This window comes from Arvicanthis niloticus, chromosome 15 (assembly GCF_011762505.2).
Source record: "Arvicanthis niloticus isolate mArvNil1 chromosome 15, mArvNil1.pat.X, whole genome shotgun sequence".
Classification (NCBI taxonomy): domain Eukaryota; kingdom Metazoa; phylum Chordata; class Mammalia; order Rodentia; family Muridae; genus Arvicanthis; species Arvicanthis niloticus.
This window is the reverse complement of record NC_047672.1, coordinates 10669682-10691599: the sequence shown is the minus strand read 5'-3', so window position 1 is coordinate 10691599 and position 21918 is coordinate 10669682. Positions and strand designations below refer to the sequence as shown.

Here is a 21918-nt window from a genome sequence, read left to right as displayed (position 1 = left end):
CTCTAGTTGACTAGGTTGCAAAGGATATCCTAGCAGTCTTCCATCAGGTCAGACGAGCAGTAGTCCACCATAAAAAACAAGCATGATTTTAGTTATCTTAATAAAAATTCTGAGGCATATGGGTTCTAAGAATCAGGCATGTACAGTAATTCTCAGTACACACTCTGAAGCCCACCTGTGATCCCGGGTATTCTAATCCGTCATACATAAGATGCTCACAGCTCAGGCTCTTCCCGGGCCATCCACTCTAGCTCTTAGATGCTTAAGTTAGGATGCACTTAGAATCTAAACTAGTTCTTTGTAGGTATTAAGATCAGTAAATAAGTAATTAACTTTATTTCATTCATTTACATTAAATCATTAATGATGGAAATTTCAGAAGTCCTCACAACTAGAGCACATCAACAGTTGTTGGTGCTAAAAGCTCACATCCGTCAAAGCCTTTGGTGTTACACCATTGAAAACCATGAGAAGCTCGTACCAATCCCTCCCTCAGTGCAGCTATGTGGAGGATGCTAAAGAAAGAAGCACCTTGTAGAAAGTTTTGAGGAAGCCAACAGTGGGGATAATTGTGTTAAATGTGAAACAGAAATACAGATTTGGCCACAAATATAGCTAGATTTATGCTTGTGTCAGGAACCATATTTTGGCATGATCACATATCAAATGGCAGTTTGTAATGAAAAGTTTTCTAGAAAGAATGTTCCCACCCTGCCCACCTCTCACCCAACTGAATTTCAAGTAAAGTTTAATAATTTGTCTTGGTTTTCCAAGGCGATGGAGCATAGGCAATCCATCTTACCCGAGGGAGCTTTTGAATTACACAAATGTTTCTAATTGGCACAGACAAGTTGCTAATGGGAGAAAGCCTGCCTGGGGGGTGTGTGGGTGTGTACGTGCCATGCTTGTGTTGTGTGTGTGGGTGGGTGTGTATTCGCACAAGCACACATTCCCACACACTTGCAAGACTGACGCTGTGGGTGTGTCTGGAGTTCTCAAGATCTGCTCTGATACAAAGCTGAGCTAACTGTGAGAGGGACTGGCACCCTGGTGTTCAGCAATGGCCATGCTGAGATGGGCAGGGGTGGACAGCCAGTGTCCTATTGGGACTCAATGCCAGGGCAGCAGGCCCACACTCCTACCAGGAACATTGAACAATCGACTGAAACATGTAGATGGAACAGAGATGAACTATGTGTGTGTCAGCTCCTCGATTCTCTCTCAAATATGCGATAGAAAAGTCATGGTAGAAAAACACAATAGAAAGTCAACAGAATCTCCTTCTCTTTTGCAGTCCCAATTTAGCCCAAGTTCTTGGTTTTTAGAGCTGAGGAAAAAAATCTTGTTTATTTTTCATTAATGTCCATCTCACGCTCCTGTCTTTTCCTAGCATTTGACGGAGTATTATTTAAAACAAGACGCCTCTCAGCTTCAAAAAGAAAACTCATTCTGTAAAATACAGCTTGGACCCATTTGCTGGTCGTTCATCATACCTAAGACAGTGGGGTGCATTTATCTATATTGGGGATATTTTAATGGCTCACAGTGCATGTGCTCCCTTTGGCACCGAAACACAGGGGAGCAGCGGTTCCATGACTTTAAGAACTGCCCCCAACTGGTCTAGAGTGGCATGGGGGGAGACATGTGCAAAGCAGCTGCAGAACCAACTGCCTTCAACTGTGGTAGAAGCCGAGGGCTGGAGGCTAAACTCAACCCAGGCCTAAGGTTTTCTAAGGGGAGGCGAAGTCTTCACTGCCATACCATAGTATATTTTTTTCTCTCCACTGGTTTTTAAAAGCCTTGGTTTGATGTATCTTCCATTTACTTCAGATGGCAAATAACAAAGTGCCCAGTGCAATGCTGGCACAGAGTCAAAACCTAATAAATATTTGCTGGGTGAATAAATAGTTAAATGGAATGTTATTAGCGTTGCTGGTGTTATTGCCTTGGCTTGGAACGTACAAGAACAGACTTGAGGCAATCAAGTAATTTCCCTTCACCAGTACAAGCTAATTATTTGAGAGATGAAGATCTGGTACACACTATATATCTGTCAGGCTCCATTTGCTCCTAATTAAAGGTGGGAAAGTCAGTCCCATCGTTGAAGACACAACAACGACCCACTTCAGCGGGGCTTTTGAAATTTGTATGCCTTGATTTGAGGGACACGTGAAGATGGACTTACCATGCATCCCCCCACACACATACACACATACACATTTTAGGTTTTGCTTCCTTTTCTGTGCTGTTTCCTAGAGGGCAGCCCAGGTACAGGGGGAGCAGGTCCTTTGACATCACTTCTCAGGATCAACTGCCTCCATGACTTCTGCTAACAAATATATCATCCTCCCAACAAAAACAATGTGTGATGTTCGAAGACAAAAGTGATAAGTTTCCTCCATAAGCCTTGGGGGAATGAATGTTCATTCATTCATTCATTCATTCATTTCATATGTAATTATGTATTAGTCTGTACTCAAGTTGGAAAGTTAACACTTAACAAAACCCAAAGATGGTTCTATTCTCATGACTGGGTGATTAATGGATATTAGTGAAATAATCACCCGAAAAATTATATAGACGTCAACCGGTATGGCTACAGGAGGAGAGATTGGGGCTGGTGGTAAAGCAAGCCTAAAAGGTCTGTTTGATATGTGTAGATTTAAGAATGTATCCCTCAACAGATACAAAGAGAGAGGAGATACCCAACCCTAGATGACCCAGATACGCAGCCCTAGATGACCCTGTGCTGCAGGAAACCTAGCAACTCTCACCAGTCACCACCCTTCCTCCTAGTACGAAGTGCCTTCCATCTCCAGCTGCCTTCTAAGTGCCAGGCACACATGCCTGCTTTTGCAGCCTGCAGCATGAACTCTATCAAGTCAGTCCACTAGACCTTTCTTTTCTCTCTGCCTTTCCTTTTGATGATGGGGAAGTGCCATAGCACAGTTAATCCCTGCTTTCGGGTGTGGGTGAATGGTGTGGGTTCCCACACTCACTTTCCTATTCAGAGAAAGGCACCTGCCCCTCATCAGCAGCCATGCCTGAGTATGTATCTTCCCCTTTGTAGTATCCCTATAATACTATTCTGAAACCTGTGGACTTAATACTTATAAAACATAGAGTGAGAATAGGCCCATGCTTAATTAATGCTTGGCCGTGCGTGTTGGCTACTTCTATGGATACAAAAGTGGTAAAAAGTAACAGAAGCCAATATACAAAAAACCACAAACATCCTACATCATGGCCTGAAGGTACATGCCAGTGCCAGGAGGGAATAGAGCGTAAAGGAAGATCTTTTCACATGGTACTCGTGTGATTTTTTTAAACTATGAAAGTGCATGCAAATGTGTGTGTGTGTGTGTGCATGCACATGTAGCCCAGTCTGGCCTTGAACTTAAAATTGTCCTGCCTCATCTTCTTCAGTGCTAGCACTACACGTATGCTGTATGTTTTTATAATGAAACTTTTAAAAATAGCTTAGAAAGCCTGTTGGCACTATCCACTAAGTCAACTTAATTAAAACACAACTTCAGCATAACCCCCTTTATACTTTCTTTTTCTTTAAAATTGGGAAACAACATTCAGAGGCTTTCCGGTTAAGGGAAAGAGGCAGTATCTGAACCAATCCGTCCGAACACTGGTTATGATTTTTGCTGGTACAATTATCCCACCTGTTTCTCCCGTTCTGCATATGCAAATGTGGGTTTCTGGAATGCTGCTTGCCCACCAGGACAAACAACACATCTGGTTCCAAGTGGGTGACTTCACTGTACTCTTAAGCATGGCTTGAATTTTTTTATAATTAGTGTTTTTTTTTTTTTTTAAAGCAATGACATCACCTCTCAAACACAGAGAGGGGGACTATCAATTCATGTTTCCATTTAGTAGTAAACACGGTGCCCAAACTCTAGTCTTTCCCAGGATGCAGGAAGCTTACCTTTCTCCAGACTGTCCTTAGCAAGCCCTTCCTGTCCCGGCAGTGGCTACTGCTCAGGTTGTGAGGTCAGTAGACTGGGTGGCTGCTGGGTCAAGATACAGACAATAGCTGTGGACTATCTATGGCAACCCAGAGTTCCATCCCACCTGCCTTTGGAGGCTCTTGATGTTTAAGCAAAGATTTGGTTCGACGAGCTGATTGAGACAGACTGATATGTCAGTCTGATGGTGCCAGGGCCTCTGTGCCAATCTGAAGGCTGCTCTTCTTTATCTCAACAATGTTCAGCTCTGACACCCGATAAGACCACAAATCTGGAGAGAACTTGAGCCCACTAGTCTTCAGAGAGCCAAGGAGTGAGCTTGCCAAGGAGACGCTCTTGTCCTCCCAGGGTACACTTCCAAGGAGTAACTACATTGCCCAGGCTCACTTCCACACCCGCCACAGCTGCTTGGGAGTTAGGGTGGCTGAACTGAGAGACTGGAGGTCACAGTGGTGAAGAGTCTGATAACGTGGGCTTGCCTCTGCTATAGGTTCAGGGGAAGCTATTGCTGTGCATGCCTGTTTTGTAATGAGGGTAGTTTCTTGGTGGACATGCACTGGCCTGTTGATTTAGCCATCACAGAGAGTGATGTGCAACACCACAGCTCATTCTAATTTCCTTATCAGTAGGGTCACTGGGAATGCTGTGGTCATGCAAAAGAATTTCATATTACTTTTGGACTGCCAAGGCTGACTTGGACACTCCAAAAATAATATTAGTTATTTTCTTGCATGCTAAAATTTGATGTGTTCTCTTCCTTGCATCTGAGAAATCTTGTGACAGACAAAATGTTTTGTACTTGTGGTTCCTGCACACGGGTGAGGGTCAGAGCCCTCCAACTCATGCTGTTAGTATATTAAATGGCTTCATTTGGTTTGTACTTATGTTTTGCTATCAATAGGCCATGATGAGTGATGGTACCATAGGAAATACCTTTTAGTAAATCTTGATAGATACCCTGTGCATTTGCTATAACAGTTAACAGAACTGACAAAGCTACCCACTCACAATAGCTGCTGCAATGATAGTACCAAAAAATATTATAGAACTGAAAGTCTGAGTCGTTTTGCTTCAATATCCCCACTGTGTACATGAGTGACTCAGCTTTTCCCCTTCTTTTATTCCGTTTCAGAGGCTGAAGGCTGCGTTGACTCACCATCCTGCTGCCATGTCAAACGGGAACATGAACACCATCGGACACATGATGGAGATGATGGGCTCCCGGCAAGACCAGACGCCGCACCACCACATGCACTCACACCCGCATCAGCACCAGACACTGCCACCCCACCACCCCTATCCACACCAGCACCCCGCACACCATCCCCACCCACAGCCTCACCACCAGCAGAACCACCCGCACCACCACTCCCATTCCCACCTCCATGCACACCCAGCCCACCACCAGACCTCGCCACACCCACCCCTACACACCGGCAACCAAGCACAGGTACACTTTGACCAGCGTTTCTTCCTTCTTCCTGGCCTTGTTAACAGCTAACTCAGCAGTCATCTGTTGCTACCTTGTTTGATAAGCCTGGGGACATCCTGGGGAGCTCTGTGACTTTCCTAGGAGGTGATTATGAACAATAAGACAGGATTGGGTCCTCGTTTCTATAAACAATAGTAGAAAGTTTCAGCTCCAATCTCTAGGAGCAAATGAGAACTGTAAGCTCTCCAAAACCTCTATTTTTGCAAGCATGTCGTAAGTTTGTCCTAAGAAATAAATACCGATAGGAGGGTTAACAGAATAACAGAAACCTAAGCTCACGATGAAAGATGTGAACAGTTGAACTGACAGCTAAAAAGCTGAAGAGGATTCGTCCCTACAGAGGAAGGTCATCAAGAAATGCAAGGGCCCAAGGGACTGGAGAGATGGTGAGAGCTGACTCATCCTTGAGAGTGCAGCGTCCTGGAGGAGGGAGAGAGGCAGCCAAGCTCTGCGGATGACCAGACCAAGAGAAAGGTCAAATCCCAGGGGTGGAGAGTCACCATGGCTAGCCAGGAGGAGAACAAGCATGCATAAAGAGAGTTGGGGGACCAGGCAGACGTTATGTCACCCGGACTAAGAAGACAAGCAAGGCCCTGTACAAGACTGGGTTTTCCTAAGTAGAGGAAGGACATGTCCAAGAGTGTGGTGAGCCCTGGTCACTTTGGGGCTTCGAACAAGATGATTTTCACAAGTCCTCTCTACCCACTTCACACTGGCCAGCCCCAACCCGCTGGGTCAGAATGTCATTGAAAGCTAAGGTTTGCCAAGGTTTGAGTTGAAAGCTCGCTCCTTTGCTTTCTGCCTCTGGAGCCAAGCTCTGAGACCAGGCAATGCTTTCAACTCTAGAGTTCCCTGCCCTAACAAATGAAACCCAAACCAGGAAAGGTAAGATCGTAGAGGTGAGGATAGCCCCAGGCAGCAAAACCTGTCCATTAGATTAATTTACCTTTGCAAAGATCCTTAGTGGTGCTCTACATAGCAAGAAGAGTTGAGCTGTACAGAAACAAACAAACAAACAAACAAAAAAAACCCAACAGTTCTTTTCTTGACTAACTTTGGTGACTGTGGACAGAGGGATAGATTAACCCTCAGCTTTCCCAATCAGCAGAGCAGTGATACCAATTGATTAAACCTATAGACCCCCATGAATATGAAGTCACCGAGGGTCTGTAAAGGTTTCTAAAACATGCTAGCCAGTTTCAATTCTAAACTCAAACAAAGAAGTTTAGCAAGTAGTTCAGAAATAGAAATAAAATGTTCCCCTGAGCAGATTTTTATTCACATTTTAGTCAATGGTTGTACTGAGGCTCACATCAAAAAGGAGAAAGAAAAGCTGCCTCAAAGGCAGTCTGTCCAGTCTGAGTTCAGTACTGACGTACAGGACATCAAGGTTTGGACACCTTTCTGGGCAAGTTCTTTCAGAGACAAGTTAACAGTTTTATAAATATGAAAGCCATTCATTAGCTAAGTGCCAATTAGCCAATTGCCCTGTTCCAAGTCAGTAAGTGCCCAATTGTATATGCAATTAGCTAATTGCTATTATAATTAGCTATACCTAGATTTTCTTTTTTAAAACTTTATTCTAGGAAGGAAAGACTCCATATCTGCAGATCATTCAGTCAGAATTCTAAATTACCACACTTAGGTTACATGCGCATGGCTGATTCCTGACAAGATCCTCTTAAGTTTCTTTAGTTGTATGACAGTCTGAACAGGAGATTAGAAAGTCCTTCCAATTCTGAGAGTCTAAGTTAATTTGGGACAAATTTTGTCTTCTTCAAATTGCTGTTCAGTATTTTTGGTTAAAATTTGCAAAAGCAAATTCTGCCAAGAGACTATTACCACCTTGTACATAAAAGTCATGGCAATCAACTGGGATACAGGTTCTAGTTTTAAGTTATAGCTTCAAGTTCTACCAGCTTCCTGCGATTTTGCTACAGCGTTTAGGTGTGAGTTCAGAATCCTGGTGACACTCGATGGTCACAAGCCATATTTCTTAGCTGATACTCCCCTAGCCCAAGCCCTGGACCTACACTGGGCCTGAACTCACTCTTAGCACACAGGGTGAAAATACAGGATAGGTATCTGAGTGTAAGGTGGACTGAGGTTAGGGGATCAGGACATGGCATTCAGAGCTTCTTGCTGGAAAGAATAAAATCCAGTTTGGCTTAAATTCCTCTTGAATAGGACTGGTAGCAAGAGATCTCTCTTATACACACACAGAGAGAGAGAGAGAGAGAGAGAGAGAGAGAGAGAGAGAGAGAGAGAGAGAGAGAGAGAGAGAGAGAGAGAAGACATGAGAACAGGCTTGTGGCAAAAGCCAGCAAGCTTGTTCCTGCTGTCTGGTTCTGCAGGAGTTGGCTCTGGGGTTAGCATCTGAAATGAAAGTATGTTACATCTTGGCTAATGGCAAAAATTATATCATCACCAGTCACCCCAGTGAATAAGACCTTAGAAAATTAATTTATTTTGTTATCCCTCTGTGATTGGGTGGGAAGGAATTGTCAGCTAAGAGTTTCAGAAAACGTCTTTGCTTTAGATAAAATTACTGAGATGCAGTCCCACCGACCTCCCGAGCCTGATTCTTTTACAGTTAGTCATAGGTTTGACAAGAGTTTAGGACTGAAATATATCATCATCATTCAACTGACGTCAACCCGAAGCCACTATTGGTGCAATTACGGTCATTCTGATTGATTTCAATCATGGTGTTTGAATGTGCTAGAAAAGGGCTTTGAGCTTCATTTTTGAAAACCTTTTCCCTGTTATTTCTGTAGGTTAAATGTCTCTTGTAAAACAGCTTTATAGGTATTACAACCGTAAACCTGGGTGACTGAGAGACAGGAGAGGGGGGCAGGAGTGAAGGGCATTAGCCAGAGCCTTAGGTGTCCAGACATATAAAGAGGGAGTCATAGAAACTTCACAAGGGACTGTGTGTCTGCCTCTTAGAGGGAAATAAAGCTGTCTGTGTGGGGGTCTCTAACCTTTCTGTGTTGTGGAGTCCCGCATAGACCTTACAAGGAGTCTACAAGCTTAGTAAAACTTTTTAATAAAGTATGTGACCACTCATAGGATTTCCTTATAATGTAGGTATGTGTTAGGCAACCTATCCTCACTGTCTCACAGGTACTGTGTGTAACAGAGAGGGTTGCTGGCAACACTTGTTAGCTGTCGAGTCCTGGCCCCCAGTCACTACAAAGCTCTCTGGAGACTCCCTCCTCTTTAATCAGAGCCCTGAGGACAGTGCAGGCCACACCCACCTGCAGTCTCTAGAGGAAACAGGAAAGAGGAGCCAGGCTGCCTTCTGAATCTGCAAGGCCCTTCTAGAGGAGTCCAGGACTGGCCGTGTCCCACAGGTGTGCCCCACTGAGGTGATTTTTAAACACATGTGGAAGTAACAGAGCCCACAACCTGCCATACAGTTGTTCTGTGAAAAACAAAAGCAAAACAAAACAATCATGACAATAACCTTGACCTTACCTGTTTCAACCCAGTAGCCATCCGCTACCTTTAAAGCATCTTAAATAAAACGTTTTTAATACCTGAAAGAGAAACAAATGCCCCCACCCCATCCTGTGCACCCCAACATGCACAGCACCACCACCATGATTCTCCAAATGTCCTGCAGGGAAAAATTCACCTGCTGTGTCATCAAGCCCTAATACATGGACTGCAGCTCAAGAAGCCTTGCTCTCACAAGTGTGGTTTCATTGCTTATCCCACTCCCTGAGTTTTGCGTGCTTACTAAAAAGCAACTGGCTTCCTCAGCTTTGCTCTTGTAACACTAGCTTGGGAGTCTTCCCTACCCAAGGTGTCCTTCCCTGACCCCATCACTTCCTCCCTCTCCTTCCCCTCAGGTTTCACCAGCCACACAACAGATGCAGCCAACCCAGACAATACAACCGCCCCAGCCCACAGGGGGACGCCGGCGAAGGGTGGTGGATGAGGACCCGGATGAGAGGCGGAGGAAATTTCTGGAAAGGAACCGGGCCGCCGCCACCCGCTGCAGACAGAAGAGGAAGGTCTGGGTGATGTCACTGGAAAAGAAAGCTGAAGAGCTCACCCAGACAAACATGCAGCTTCAGGTGCGGCCCCCATCCCTTCCCCAGGCCTCGGCACAGCTGGCATTTCCTGCCCTGAGGCTTGTTGACCCAAGCATCCTACACACACCTGGCCTCAGAGGAACCCAGGCCCTCTGATTGAGCAACATTAGGTAGTTCGGTACCATCAGTCTTCCCACCAGAGATGAGGGACGCATGGGACCAAGCACAGAAGCTTTAATCCTTGGTTTGGTGGCTTCTGGTTGTGTTTAGGCGGTCTGGCTCTCTGTTTCTTCATCTATAATTGGGGAACAACTTTATAGAGTTGGAGGTAAAAAGTGAACCGATGTCCACGGTGCAGTTAGCATGGTCCCTGGCACAGAAGGCTCTTCATCTGGAAGCCATCTAGTGTGGGCACCAGGCATAAACCCAATTGTCTATATTTTTATTTTTAACGGGAAAATATTTTATGCCTTGGCGTTGTGTTAGGTTTGTTTGCTCTGAAAGTAAATACCTATTTCCATCTCGATTCCAACCTCAGTAAGGTTGGAATCTTGTGTGATTTTTTGCTTTCCAGGGGTGGCTTAGCTAGGAATATCTTTAAAGAAGCGGTTTCTGGGATTGTCCTGGGTGAAGAGGAGAGGAACTAATGTGCTGGGTTTCTCGGGAGAACTCCCAATTCACCAGTGGTGCCGTCCAAGGTGTTTGTTCTAACATCAGGAAGGTTCTCCCAAGAAAATGCCAATTAAATCAAACCAGCTCCTCTCAGGGCTGAACTATGGGCATAAGGAAGAGGGTAAGGTGACCCAGCTAGAAAGACTGTACACCTTAGAAATTGATAGTATCTCCAGTCTGGTCTCAGAATATTTACAGCAGATTTTATTTTATTTTAGACGGGGTCTTGTGTAGCTTCCCACTGGCTTTGAACTTGCTATGTATCTAAGGATGACTTTGAACCTCTGATGCCCTTGCCTCTAGTTGGAGAGTACAGGCACTGCAGGCATGTGACATCAGCACTCAATTTTCTGTGTTACTGGGGATCATGGCTAATGTTAGGCAGGCTCTTTACCACCTGAGCTACACCCCCAGCCATCTGTGCACCCTTTCAAAGGAGCACTTGGGGTGTTAAAACCCAGTGTCTCAGCATTGTGAGCAGCATCAAATGGACAAGATTTGTGGCACCCAGTGTACAAACCCAAAGCATACAAAGGAAAACTGGTGTATCTCTGGGCTGAGTCCATAACTTACAAGCATTCATCTCCCCCAGACCTAAATCTATCACCCTGTTTGTGATAGACAAGATGAAACTAGCTTGCATAAAAATAAGGTCATATACTGGTTCGTGCACATAGTTTGGGGCAATGTCACACTACTCTGCCTCCCTGTTGGCTGTTCCCTGTTCTAGCCTAGGACCTGCACTCTTTCGAATCATTGAATGAATTCCCTGTGTCTAGAGCGCTCGCAGACTGGATGCCTGACCAACCTGGTAAGGCTTTGATTGCAGAGTCAAACCACAAAGCAGTGTCTGGAGCTAAAAACTCTTTGAAAGCCACTGCCGTACTCAGACAGGGCAGAGGAGTCCGTGAGAAACCTTTTACAGGAATGCACGTAAGCATTTTAGCATTCATGGGTACATTTTCACTTTGACATATGTTTAAAATGTTATTGGAGAGTGGAGAAATGGATTAGCAGTTAAGCGTTTGGTTCCCAGTATCCGTGTAGAGAGGTTCATGTCTGCCTGGACCTGCAGTTCCAGGACATCTATAACACCCCCTCTCCTAGCCTCCATGAGTACCTTGCTCACATGGTACACATTTACACAGACATATACATACATATAAATACATTTTTAAAATTAAAGTGTGCTATGCAAACATTCTAAAAAAGTGAAAGCTCCGGGCTATGCAGACCCAGCACACATCATGACATTGACTGAGCCATGATTGAAGTAGGAAATTCTGACCGTTCTGAGACCTGCAGGAGGATGGTAGAAACCCATGGGGTTTTCAATTTAGGCTCTACTGACTCCGGGAATCTGTTTTACACCCTGTGCAATTTAGGCTGTTCCATGGCATCTTTGGCTTCTACATACTAGAATCAGGAGAAAACCCCTCCCTCTGTTGTGACAAACCACAATGTCTCCAGACATTGCCACTTGCCCCCTGGTTGGAGCAGAGCATGTGGTAATACAAAAATCATCTTCTGTTGAGTGCAAGCCCTTTAAAACAGAGCTGTGAAGAGCCAGCAGGCACAGGTCAGATACAAAACTTTAAATCAGGGTGAATTAAAATGAGTCCTTACAGACTTACTCCAGGATCTTTGCTGAGAAGAGTCATAGCACAGAGCCACACAGAAAGGTGCCCTTGAGTTTAAGGTCAGATGTGTCTATGGCTTGACATACACTTATTTACGACTACTTTCAAGAAACATGCAAAGTACATTTACCCTTTACTAATTCACTCTGCGTGTGTGTGTGTGTGTGTGTGTGTGTGTGTGTGTATGCATGCACACTTAATATTTTAGAGTCCAGATAGCTAAGACAGCCAAGAAAAAGAGGATAAAAACTAGGGTAAAAAAAAAAAAATACAACTTAGCCTTAGCAAGTCTGTGCAGTAGGCACTTGTATCTTTTGGCTACAAAAGAGAAGGGGGAAGGGGAATCTCTGAAACGCCACTTACTGATGTTTTTCAGTCACTGCTTACTGCAGAGGGACCAGAGGGCCAGAAGGCATAGCAGTCCCATGGTCTCTGTTATATTGTGTACTGTGGATTATGCCCTGTGATGCAGGAGAGGATGTCACAGTCTCGGCTACCTTTGAGTGACCCTTTTCCTCTCGCTGTCAAAAGAAAAAGGTGTCTTTCTTGAGACTGGCTCCACGAGCCAAATTTTAAGTAAACAGAAATAGAAGGTGCTAGGCAAACAGACCCCAGCCAAGTGGAATCTCCAAGGTCTGAGTGGGTAGCCGCCACTTTTGAGTTGTTTTCCAGAATAGAACCTTCTAGCTAGGCTTCTGCAGACCTTCTGATTGGAAATAATAAGACCCAGGAAAATAAAGGCAGACCTCAGTCTTAGCTTCACAGTAAATCTCTGCCCAAGAGGTCATCACAGGTTTAGGATTTAGAGAAATTTAGAAAATGCCCAGTCTGACATGTCACAATATGGAGAAACTGAGGTTTGGGGAGATAAGTACTCAGCCCAAATGTCACAGAACCAAAACGTCTCAGACCGGGGACTTGGGCAAATCGCCTGTGCCCTAAGCCACCTTTTTGACATCTTTCATTCTATGACACTGGTGAACCAAAGGAGTCTTTCTCCTTCTGCTGCAGTGACAACTCTCTGCTCATGTGGCGCTCCTCGGCTGCTTGCGTTCAGTGGGGATGTGGAAATCATATGGTCACTAAAGTAATTGCTTTTCCTTTTTAGTGCAAAGACACATGGTCTAAGTTGATGCTGAAATTTTAGACACACAAACCCAGGTCTGGGACTTGGCAAGGGAGCGGGCCAGATGGAAACTGTTGCTTGACAAATTGAAAGTCCTTTGTTTCTGAGGGACCAAACCTGCCCTCAGCTAATCTGAAAAAGGGGGCTGGGATTCTGGGCCCTTTGTGATAATTATGTTTTTGGCACAGACGCCAGCTTATAAAAAAAAAAGTATTGTGGATTTGTCATATAACAGAAACGACATCACCAAAGCCCCAAGCTGTAAATGTGCCTGTCAGGGAATTCTGAACGTGCTGTTTAAATGATGCTATTGCAGTGTGGAACACCTCTGTGTGATTCCTACTTCACCCCCAGGCAGATTTATGGGTTTAAAAACACATCAGTGTGACAGGATCCCCCCTTTTTTTTTTTACCATCATTATCTAAATAGCTAACTGCTTTAAAAACAGCAACCCCAAAGTCACTCTACAACTGAAAAAAAAAAAAAAAAGGACTGACTTCAGTTGGAGAGTGTGTGTTTATTATTTACCCTTTTTTAAAACTGTATCTGAACACCTAGAAGTGGTGTTACAACTAACAAAGGTGAACCTCAAAGGTGAGTTTTCCTCAGGTGATAAAGTAAGGAAATGACTCCTTCAGTTTAGGCTTTTATTTCCCTGCTGCACTTCCAGGCCAAATCTGACTCCTCTAATGCAGTTTTTGAAATCTTCACTATCTGTTTTTTTCTCTTACAAAATGAATTCAAGATTACAAGATGAATCTAAGATAAGAGGACCAGATTCTGACTAGAAGCCTAGTCTAGGGTTTGTGTATTCCCTGCTTCTGTCTTCTTTGAATCTAGCGTCCTTAGATGCCATGTCTGTGCAGAACATTCCAGCTTATCTCCTTCCTCCAGGACATCAGTTCTTGACCTTTGTCAAGTTAAGGGCCCTTCTGACATCCAGTGAAGGTTTTGGAAACTCTTTCTCAACACGAGTGCATGTGTGGACATACTGGTTTTGTTCTCTCTAAAATGAAACTGTGGCTCGTGAACTGTGATTTGCACTGGTAAGATCTGGTCATGCAAAGGTTGCTGACGCTGACTTCCTCATGAGACACAAGGCCTGGAGTATACACATCCGTGATATACTGCCCAGAGCAGTTCACGGACAACTGAAGATCAAGATCAGCTTCTTCATTAGGATAGTTAGGCAACTGGAGCACAATAGAAAGGCAGCAGAAAATCGCTATAGGATGCGAAGCTGTCTTCCTGGGAAGAACGAAATAGTCCAGCCATCTTGTTTTGGACTTCAGTGGAATGATTTGTAGAGTCAGCCCTGACCACTGTCATTGGCAGTGGTGTCATTTAGTTTGGTTTGCAGTTCTGGGGATGTAGCCCAGGACCTTGCCCATGCCAGGCAAGCACTGTACCACTGGGCCACACCTTCAGCCCCCATGATTATTCTCAACCCTAGGAGCAAGCCCCTTTCCCTTTTTCCTGTGAACTTCCTGTGCCTGAATTACAAGGTTGTTAGGCTGTTGTTTCTTCCCCGCTGCATCAGAATAATGTATATTGAACTCAGGGGCTGCTTGCTCCTCTCTGTTCATGTTATTAATTGATATTCACTTCTCAACCATGACGTGACCTAATAACACAATTAATTACTAACATCAGAACTATGTGCATATTCAAGTATATCCTTAAATGATGGTCTGTTTTTAAAGCATTGCATACTTTTAGATACACTTTATCTTCTCTACATGTATGTATGTGCAACATGTACATGCCTAGTTCCCATGAAAACCACAGAGGACATTGTTAAATCATCTGTAACTAGAGTTATAGATGGTTGTGAACAAGCTGGGTGCTGGGAACCCAAAGCAGGTCCTCTGCAAGAACAGTAAGTGCTGTTAACCCCTGAGGCATCTCTTCAGTCCTGATTCTTATATCCTTTCAAAAACTTTACACCACTCAAGACCTTAGTTTCTCTACTTGCAGCTTATTGGTGTATTAACAAAGTATTTTGCTATTTGTGGACAAAATGATGCTCTCATATACTTTGATGGTGCTTTATTGATAGGCATGAATGTTTATGCTGCTTTATAGTAAAATTGCTTTGTGGAAGCAAAAAGTGTATTGTGAAAGAGTTTGGGATGTGCTCCTGTAATGTTGGAGAGCATTCCCAGTGTTTCAAAGATAGCCAATGAACATATCCTGGCAAGAGATCAAGTGCTGCCAAGACATAGCCACTGCCCAGGACATAGTAGGGGAAAAAATAGAACCTGAAGTCACCATTTCCAAATGGCCACCAGACCTCAAAGGAGATTGGTTTTTAATTCAAGAAGTGTTAAGAAAGCAAAAGAATCCAGTTTTATTTTGTTTTTTTAATTTTAAAACTACATTACTTTGCTGGTTGGTTGGTTGGTTGGTTATGGTGGAATTTGCATGTGCCATGTCATACACATTGAAATCAGATGATAACTTGTGGACATTCATTCTCTCCTTCTACCATGTGGAGTCTAGAGAGTGAGCCCCAGTCATCAGCCTTGGTGCAAGCACCTTTACCCATTGAGCCATCTCACCAACCCCCAAGTTTGGCTTTTATACTTCGATAGTTGTTTTTCTTGGCCACGGTAGAGAAAGTGTGGGTTCTATGTGACGGTTTCTAAGTTTCATTGTCTACATCATCTGCAGCTGCCAGTTTTGCTAGGGTATCTGGAATGGTGTGTTCAGAAAAGCATCAGTGCTAAAGTGTGCGTGTGGCGGGACGGTTCATCTCGCTGTGTGCATGTACAAATGTATGCGCACCACAATTCTCCGTTTCAGCTTGAGTGGTTTTCTTTTATTTTTAAACATATATTTAAAGATTTATAATGGTCTAAAGGTGAATTTCTCTTGTACATACTATTTTTAAAAATAGGAGAACTTGGTGAGGGGAAACAAAGAATGTTATTTAAGCAAGATTATTCAGTTAAAGTTCAAAGAGGAGTTGGTTGAAGGCTAATATGAATTCTCTTGTAAAATAAAGTTGTCCCGGATTGCCAAAAGTCACTTTGGACCGTGCCTGGCCGCTTATCAATCATACTCACGGGGAAGTGGAAGGTACTATTTGCCTTCATGAATGCTCTCAGATTTAAGAGCCATTTTCCTGTACCATTAAGTGATTTATTCATGTTTAGGTGAATTTCTCGCTATTACCATTATTTTGTGGTGTGAAGGATAATGGGGAAAGCTTTTACAGATGAGACTTTCATTACATTATTAGCAATTCTATTCAGTGTGCAGTTTATCCAATGTTCCAAATGCATTTGCAAGTGGGAGCTTTTCATTAAAGAAACAATTTCAGTTTTTCAAGTAACTTCTAGACTTCTAGAAACTTTCTTCCCTAGGTGATTTCTACTTGGAAAGGCATGTTTGTATCAGGGGTGTCATTGAGTTTATTGTACATTGTACCGTTTCTGACTCCATCTTCTAAATGCTGTAAATGAGGTTGGTGGAGGTTAACCAAATTGTGTTAGATAATACTCGGTCACATGATCTCAGGTCACATGGTCAGTGAAGCCTGGGAATCTCAGCTATATAACCTTGTTCCAGAGCCCATCGCTTAAATGGCATGGTCTGCTTTTTAAGTAGAGTTTAGTTCTTGAGTTAAACTGTGGTCTCCCCAAAAGACCCATACCAAATAAGAGGGTCATATTGAAGGGAAACTACAAAATTCAGATCAATCCCTCTAAATAACTTTCTTAATGTCATTTGAACACTTCAGTTAAGCTTGATAATTTTGCTGTTGAAAGTGGATGGGACTTTGTGCTTGATAATTCTTTGGTCTTCTCAACAAAATTTTAATATGTCTTCCCAGAATGAAGTGTCCATGTTGAAAAATGAGGTGGCCCAGCTGAAGCAGTTGTTGTTAACACATAAAGATTGTCCAATAACAGCCATGCAGAAAGAATCACAAGGGTATTTAAGTAAGTCACTTTTTTATTCTTTAGAAGAAAACTTGTTCTCTCTCATTTTGCTCTGAATTATATTACAAGGGAAAACTACAGCATAGGTTGCACACCCAGACAGATACGTGGGAATTACTGAGAGACTACAGATGCTTCTGCCAGGGGGGAGCTGTCTTTCCTGACCTCTTTCCAAAACCATGCCCAGAAGTCTGGCCTTACTTTCTCTGGTAGCACATTACCAAATTCCAGCTTTGTAGCAAGGAAGTCGGGGGTGGGGGGGTGGGGGGGAATGTCCAGTTCATCCTCCTGAGAAATCTGTGAGCTGGGAGGCAGCACTGGCTGTATCACTTGCCTCTAGTGTCTCCAGAGATGCTGCATGTTGCCCAAGGCTGCAAAGCTCCTGGGCTCCCCCTGTTTATCAGCAAGCAATGTGGGGCCCCTTCTCCCTGGCTCTGCTTTCTGCACTTGGAGTGGCAGTAGACTAAATGCTAGATGAATAAGGGAAGGCAGGAGGAACAGTGAATCGTGGCTGAAGGTCAATTTGTTTTCCAATAATTTTTTAGATTGAGCAACACAGATTCTCCCACTACATGTGAGTATTTTTCCACATTTAATATGCGAACGGCTATCTGAAAATACAAGACAGAGGAATTCACACACCAAGGCTCAAATGCATTTTACGGGGTCATCTTACTGTTGGGGAAGTCTGGCTTTTCCTTCAGATATGAACCTGGGAGGCTTAGCTTGGTGAGCTCAGTTTAAAATGAAGCTTTGGCCTTACCTTCCAGAAGAAAATGTATGAAGCTTCTCTACACAAGGTTTAATGTCCAATAGCATTTCTATTTGTTCCTGAGGCGGTCCCCCAAGAAAGAGCTATATTTGTCTGTGTTCTCTCCTAGGTCCAGAGAGCAGCCCTCCTGCGAGCCCCGTGCCAGCATGCTCTCAGCAGCAAGTTATCCAGCATAACACCATCACTACATCCTCTTCGGTCAGCGAGGTCGTGGGGAGCTCCACCCTCAGTCAGCTCACAACTCACAGAACAGACCTGAATCCTATTCTTTAAAAGGCATTGGTCAGACCCTGCCTTTGAGAAGAGCTGTAGCATGCCATACATCCTTTCTCAAAAGGGCATTTTTAGAATTAACTCAGACCTGGAAGACGCCTCAGCCGTTCAAAGACTGGCTTTCATTTTTATAGTTATTATGGAAATGTTGTCTTTTATACTTAGTTATATAAGAAAAAAGGGAGATATGCAATGAATATCTATCAGCTTGGGGAGCACGTTGGTGCTTCTCTGCAATTTTCTGGTACCAGTTTCTTGTTTATAAACGAAACCTTTCCTGTATATAGCCATGGTTTCATTCTTACCAGCCCAACCCTTTGCCTGGAACAGTGAATCTTGTTAAACTACAGCTTTTAGCCAAAATGAGGTATGCTTAGATGTCGAGCGAGATGGATCCACACAGTAACTGGGTGGGAAAGCTCATGATGTCATAACTCATGTTGAGTTTGTGCTGTGACATCGCCAGAATCTCAGATAAATACATGGGCCTTCCTGAATATTTTTTTCTCTTGCTAGGAAAACAAACAAACAAACAAACAAACAAACTGTGGTCCATCGATATCCCAAGAAAGCCACCAAGCATCTCAGGCCCTCTCCTTCCCCTCTTGTCCACTTGTTCAGATGTCCAATATCCGTCATCATTTCCCTTTCCCCAGATCCTTTGTTCACTCTTTGTTCTGACTTTTCTTCTCTTTCCTTTCCTCTCCTATAGCTTTGCATGTGAAGAAGAAAATAATGTTTAAAGAAGAGAAAAAGCAAATCTTGAAACTGTGGGCCTAGCCGCAGTTTAACCCACAGCTGGAGTTCATTCAATTCTTGCCTTTCACAAAATAGCAACCAGGAGATGTTTAATGTGCCTGATTTAATGTTTTTAATAACCAGAGCAAATAATAGGTGGTTTGGTTATAGGTGAAGCACTGTTGAATGCCAGCTGTGGAGACACTAGGGAAAGGGACTTTGTAAGCCCCAACTGTGAAAATTCAAATAAGGATGTGGGCTCTAACATCACACCCTCGAATTACAGCTCGCTTCTATGGCCTGTCTATAATGTCGAAAAATCCATGCACTATATAATAGTTCAGAAGGGCTCTGTTCACTACACAGATTACATTGTTCAATCATCAGCTGCTAATAACCTAAGATTTATTATTATTTTTTTTCTTAAGCCTGTGGAACCAGCTCTGCTGTTCTGGTGGGCAAAAGCAAACTCACTCCTGGAGAAACAGAGAGAAAGCAAGGCCAGTGTTTCTCAGGGTCCTTGCAGCCTGCCAGAAGAGTCAGACTCTTTGGCTGCTGACAGAGTCCCATGGAGGTGGCCAGGCTGGTGTGCCCATCTGAATAGTTCTGATTTATATTTTCAGCAATGTCCATGGACTTGCCCATTATGGAAAGCAGATCAAACCCAAACCACAGTTGTGCCTCCTTGAAATAAGCCATTCTACTTCGCTGGTGTTTTAATATCGCGTTTCACAAATAAGAGGGGCTAATGTTTCTCACTAGCAGTCTGGGCATGTGCTGGTGTTTCATCTCTGCCCAAATAATTCACCTCCTAACCTATGTGTGTGTGCACATGGGTGTGTGTGCCTGAGTGGTGTGTGTGTGTGTGTGTGTGTGTGTGTGTGTGTGAGAGAGAGAGAGAGAGAGAGAGAGAGAGAGAGAGAGAGAGAGAGAGAGAGTGTGTTTATGAACAATATAGGTTTTAAAAGAACAGTATTTTACAAAAGCCGTCACTTTTATAAAAGTTCAGTAAGGAAGGATGTACTTTTTCGCTCACTATAGTTTAAAAAAATCTATTTTAGAGGAAAAAAAAAAAGAAAATATGAGGGCTCTGAAGCATGATTTTTATAACTAGTTTCAGTTTTATCTAGTAACTTGCTTTTTAAAAAAATCAATATTTATCAACAATTTTTTTCACGTATGCTGTGCTTTTGAGAGAGACAAGTTTGGCTGTTCAGAAAAGTGGAAGGATACATGACCTAAAAATCAAAAACAAATGAAAAAAAAATAAAAAGAAAAATGAAAAGGGAAGAAAGAAGATGGAGCAAACAGAAATTTCTATTGCATTTTAGGAAAATGTATCATTTTCAAGTATTTTAAATACTAAATTAATATTGTCGTTATTTTTTTTTTCTTAATTCCAGCAGTAACAAAATGGTTTAACCTAACTGGCTTGCTAAGAAATGTGTAAGCCTTAGATTTGAAAGAAGTTAACATTCACAGCTTTGGTTTAAAAAAATCAAAGGTAATTTTCTGCAAAATTCCTTCCTTAGATCAGGTAGGTGCTCTGCTCCCTTCAAAGGAGAAGGGGGCGAGCTGGAGTGGCAGAGCCTGTAGTTTTTATCTGACACCTGCTTTGAGTAAACAGGACCTTTTTCTCCTGCCTGCATGTATAGCACTTGAAGAAATGAATGTTTTTTAATCCTCTAGTAATACCACAAGGTCCAGGGAGTGACCCACCACTAAAATGATGGTTTTCCATTTGTGTCTCTCCCACTTCTCTACTGAAATCCTTAGCTGTTCAAGGGGCAGCCTTTGCAGTTAAGAACTTGCCTGGGTTTTCTTAATTCAGCAACTCAACAGCTTGACTGATGTGCATTATTTATAGCTCAATTATGTCTGTTTTTTATGCTAAGTAGGCAAGCCACCACACACAGCAAACCTTTCTCAACATATAATTAGAATAAACTGCCTTCTTGTTGTGGGCAGGCCCTTTAGGTGTGTTTGTTTGCAGTATGGACAGAGTCAGTGAGGATGCCAGCTTGCTGTCAGTCAAGAGAAAAACTTCTGGTGAAATCTAATTCCTGGTCTAGATCCATAGTCAAGATTCCACAGAAAGGTTCATCCTTCACCAGATCTCAGAGCCTGCCTGAAATGACCCTTGTACTCTCTGCCATACACCAACGACTTTGGGAGAGTATCTCTTTAATTCCCTTTAATTGTCTTCTCCCATCCAGTTACCAATGCCAGCCATGCAGACATTCAGGAGTCAGTGGTAACAGCCTTCAGAGTCCCTCCCGATCCAAGGAGGGAAGGAGAGTTCTAGTAACACTGCCTCTCTTACTCCTGTGTGGCTCCATTATCACAGGATCTGCTTCTGAAATCCCTGCCAGCCTCCTGGGCACTTCTCCAGTACCCCCCTGCCTAACATGCCTAGAGCTGGAAACTTAATACACATTCTCACTCACCGAGAGAAAGGCATTGTACACTAAGGCTTCTTAGAGACACCTTTCTCAATCTATGATGCTGGGATAGGTAGACTGCAAGTCCCAGTCCTGGATGAGTGTGCTAATCTCAAAGCTAGATATTGAGTTAGTTATGGTTTGCTGGTGCTGGTGACCCTAGTCATCTCTTTACCCACATGTCAACGTATGCAAGTTGCCATATTAAAAAAAAAAAAAAACCAATAGTGTGTGTGCTGTTGCAGTGTGTGTCATAAGAATTGGGGCGACTTAGTCAGTACTCCTAGGAACTTATCTAATCAATAAATAAAATGCGGTGGGTATTGCAAGAGAAGTGTCAGTAGGGAATGTTCAGCTGACTGTTGCCTGCTAGCAAAGCAAATTATAGTGGCTTAGAGTTTGCCATTAAAATCATAAACCAGCTTCAATAATAATAATAAAAATCCAGCCCTTAGCTGGCCTTATTTTTTAAGCACCAGTAACTGCTATAAAACTAGCCTTTCAGTTAGAATAGAATGTCCTTCCTTTTGAGCAAAACCATCTAAGAAAATATATATGTATGTATGTACAGTGGGATTCAAGGACCAAAGCAAAATTTGAACAGGAATCTATTAATTTAGAATGTATAAGATATTTATTAATAAATGTTATTTTAAACATTCCATTTGAACAGTATTCTTCTGTAGGCTCTATGTGTCTTGAAAATGTTAGTCCATAATCACCTGCCCTAGTTAGGATGCTGTTTTCAGGGTCTTGGATGGCTCTATCATTTGCTGGAAGCCCGTGCTTAGAT

General features: G+C 43.1%; 1 protein-coding gene across 2 annotated transcripts in view; it reads left to right on the top strand.

The window, feature by feature from the left end:
- Creb5 (cAMP responsive element binding protein 5) overlaps positions 1 to 20004 on the top strand; it is a 392746-nt gene extending 372742 nt beyond the window's left edge. The window contains exons 8-11 of one of the 2 annotated variants that reach the window (XM_076913325.1): positions 5113 to 5430; positions 9330 to 9557; positions 16793 to 16901; positions 17783 to 20004. In XM_076913325.1, coding sequence (XP_076769440.1) covers positions 5113 to 5430; positions 9330 to 9557; positions 16793 to 16901; positions 17783 to 17946 — 819 coding nt within the window. In that variant the 3' untranslated portion in view covers positions 17947 to 20004. The remainder of the gene's footprint in view (positions 1 to 5112; positions 5431 to 9329; positions 9558 to 16792; positions 16902 to 17782) is intronic. The other variant, XM_034519171.2, reaches the window with a different exon arrangement.
- The last annotated feature ends 1914 nt before the right edge of the window (positions 20005 to 21918 follow it).